General features: G+C 41.1%; 1 protein-coding gene across 1 annotated transcript; it reads left to right on the top strand.

Annotated features, from left to right (window-relative positions):
- Nucleotides 1-1,555: 1,555 nt before the first annotated feature.
- On the top strand, nucleotides 1,556-1,999 carry LOC106871977 (uncharacterized). The gene has a single exon (XM_014918767.1). The coding sequence runs from the start codon at nucleotides 1,556-1,558 to the stop codon at nucleotides 1,997-1,999; it is 444 nt and encodes a 147-aa protein (XP_014774253.1).
- Nucleotides 2,000-2,581: the final 582 nt, after the last annotated feature.

The raw sequence follows: 2,581 nt of genomic DNA, 5'->3' as shown, positions 1-2,581 counted from the left end.
CCTATTTTCCACAGCCCCAAGCTGGCAGCCGTGAATGGAACTCATGGAACTCATGGAACAGTTAAAGTTCCCAGATCACATCATACCAACAACACTCTGCCCAGACATAGTGATCTTCTCAAATTCCAACAAACAGGTAATCATGTGGGAACTGACAGTGCCCTGGGAGGAACATATGAAGGAAGCTCATGAGAGGAAGCTTACCAAATGCCAGGAACTGGCAGAGAAGTGCAGAAATCAGGACTGGTCAGCATGTTATGAGGCAACAGAAGTGGCCTGATGAGGTTTTGTGGGGCTTCCATTCTTGAAAACTCTGACTGGGCTTGGAGTTACTGATGCAGCAAAGAGGAGAGCTATAAATTCCATCACTGAAGCTGCAGAGAAGGCCATTAAGTGATAGGTAAATAGACAAACAGGTAAATAGACAGTAGTAGGTAAATAGACAGTAGGTAAATAGACAGACAGACAAGTAGGTACATAGGTAGATAGCTAAGTAGATAGATAGACAGACAGACAGATACAGATAGATATGTAGGCACATTACCCCACTTGTCAGCAGGTAAACAAGCTGCCCATACAGAGAGAGGGTGCTACACAACATTGAGGTTCAGACAAGTGACCTCATCTCTTTCTTTCTTTCTGCATAGGAACACAAGCCATGAGGACGCAACTTGACTGTCTCTATCTTATGCCACAGGCCAGCAAGCAGATAGGAGCATAGCACAGAAGACCATGGCCTTTACACACCAAGCATTCTGTTTGTCATTCCATTGTGTATGTACATGTGGCCACAAATAAATATGTTTAAGTTACGACCTTGCCCATATGCATTTTCCATCCGGGTTTACTATCAGTGAAATTACAGCTTTCTGAGAGTCATATTAGGTGACTCAATAGCGACCTGCACCATCTAAAATGGTGACCCCCGATGTGAACACAGACTTCTAAAATGGTAACCCAACGTGGGAGATGGCCATATTCATCTAAAATGGTGAACACTGGGCAAATACAGACCAATGAATACGTATTCCCTTTTCTCTTTTGTGACTTCGGTTATGCAACCAAACCACCTCTCATCCCATAGGAACATACTACCACTGATTTCTCTCATCACTATATTGTCTTCTTCACCAGGAAAATTTTGGCGCCGTTTTCAAGCGGGAAACTGCAAATCATTTTCCTCAGGTTGTAACCAAAAATACATCTTGATCATTTGAAGACACAGCGTCCCAGAGAATTTTCTACTTGCTTATAAAAAATGGAAAAAAAAATTATCTGGAATTTTCTCCAGAATTCACATGGACAGAAAATTTTCCTACATGCCAGGTATGAGTTTCTTTCTCTCAACCAACCAGATTATCTACGCAATGGTCATAACTTGTTCCTTATCAACTAGCAAGGATTTCTTCTATTTACATCCTCTGCTACTGAAAAAAATTTTCCTAGTTTACTGCTTCTCAGGTCTTCTTTCAACTAGGGTGTTTTGCCTGCCATTTCTAACAGCATTTCTTCAACCAGTTCTTCGTACCGTTCCATTTTCCTACTGGCGTCCAAGATGAGTCATTTTCCTTTGCCTCAATATCATGGAGATGCTAAGATGTGGTTTTCACAACTGGAGTCGTTCATTTCTTCTAACATTCATTCAGCCCAGAGCAAACTCCACATCACTCTTACTGACATTCCTTCTCCAGTTGCACTTTCAGTGCGAGATATGATAACAAGAACCCCACCGGATATGATGTATAAAACCTTCAAAGCCGAGGTTTTGCAGCATAACTCTCCCTCGGCTGAGAGTAAATTTCGCACACTCTTACAGGATGAGCATCTCAGGGACCGAACCCCCACCCAGTTTTTACGACAAATCCGAGAGTTGTTAGATAGCTCATATGAGGGACAGGCATTTGTCAAACAACTATTTTTCTCAAAGATACCTTCTAATGTCCAGTCGATTTTAGCTCCTATGATGGAACACATGGCCCTTGAACAACTGCCAAAGTGAGAATGTTTTCATCTCTACTTTGCATACTTCTGTTGGTGCTATTAAGTTGTGCAAACATCTCTGTTAAATATTCCAGCTTGGAAACCAAAATAGTGTAGATATTCCAAGAAGCGTTCCTTCTTTAAAAAATGCATGCAATTCCTTCTGGTGTTCACATATGCGACATAGCACCTTACCTTTTCAGAGCCATCTGACACTTTTATGTGTAAAAGTAAGCGCTTGTGCTCAAGGGCCCGGGAACAGGGGGTGCAGCGGGTGCACTCCCTAGAATTTTCAGGGGGTGCAAGATCAAAATTTGCACCCCCTACATAATCTTACCAGTTGCAGAAAAAAAAGTGTCTAAAATCTATCGGTATAAAATGGTTAAGTTCGATCTCGTTTCAAAACAAAGAAAAAAATAAATATATAAATAAATAAAAGTGATGAAGCTAGCATAAAATTCCCTAGGGAGTTTAGGACCACTAACTTCTGAAGGCAAGTAGCGTCAAGATACAAAAAAGTAAGTGACAATAACAACAGTAGCAGCAACAATAACAACAACAAAACCGGCATGTATGGTTAATTTTGAATGTATAGCATTAC

Source organism: Octopus bimaculoides, chromosome 17, assembly GCF_001194135.2.
Source record: "Octopus bimaculoides isolate UCB-OBI-ISO-001 chromosome 17, ASM119413v2, whole genome shotgun sequence".
NCBI classification, from domain to species: Eukaryota; Metazoa; Mollusca; class Cephalopoda; order Octopoda; family Octopodidae; genus Octopus; species Octopus bimaculoides.
Note: the sequence above shows the minus strand (reverse complement) of the source record. Positions and strands in the feature narration are given on the sequence as shown.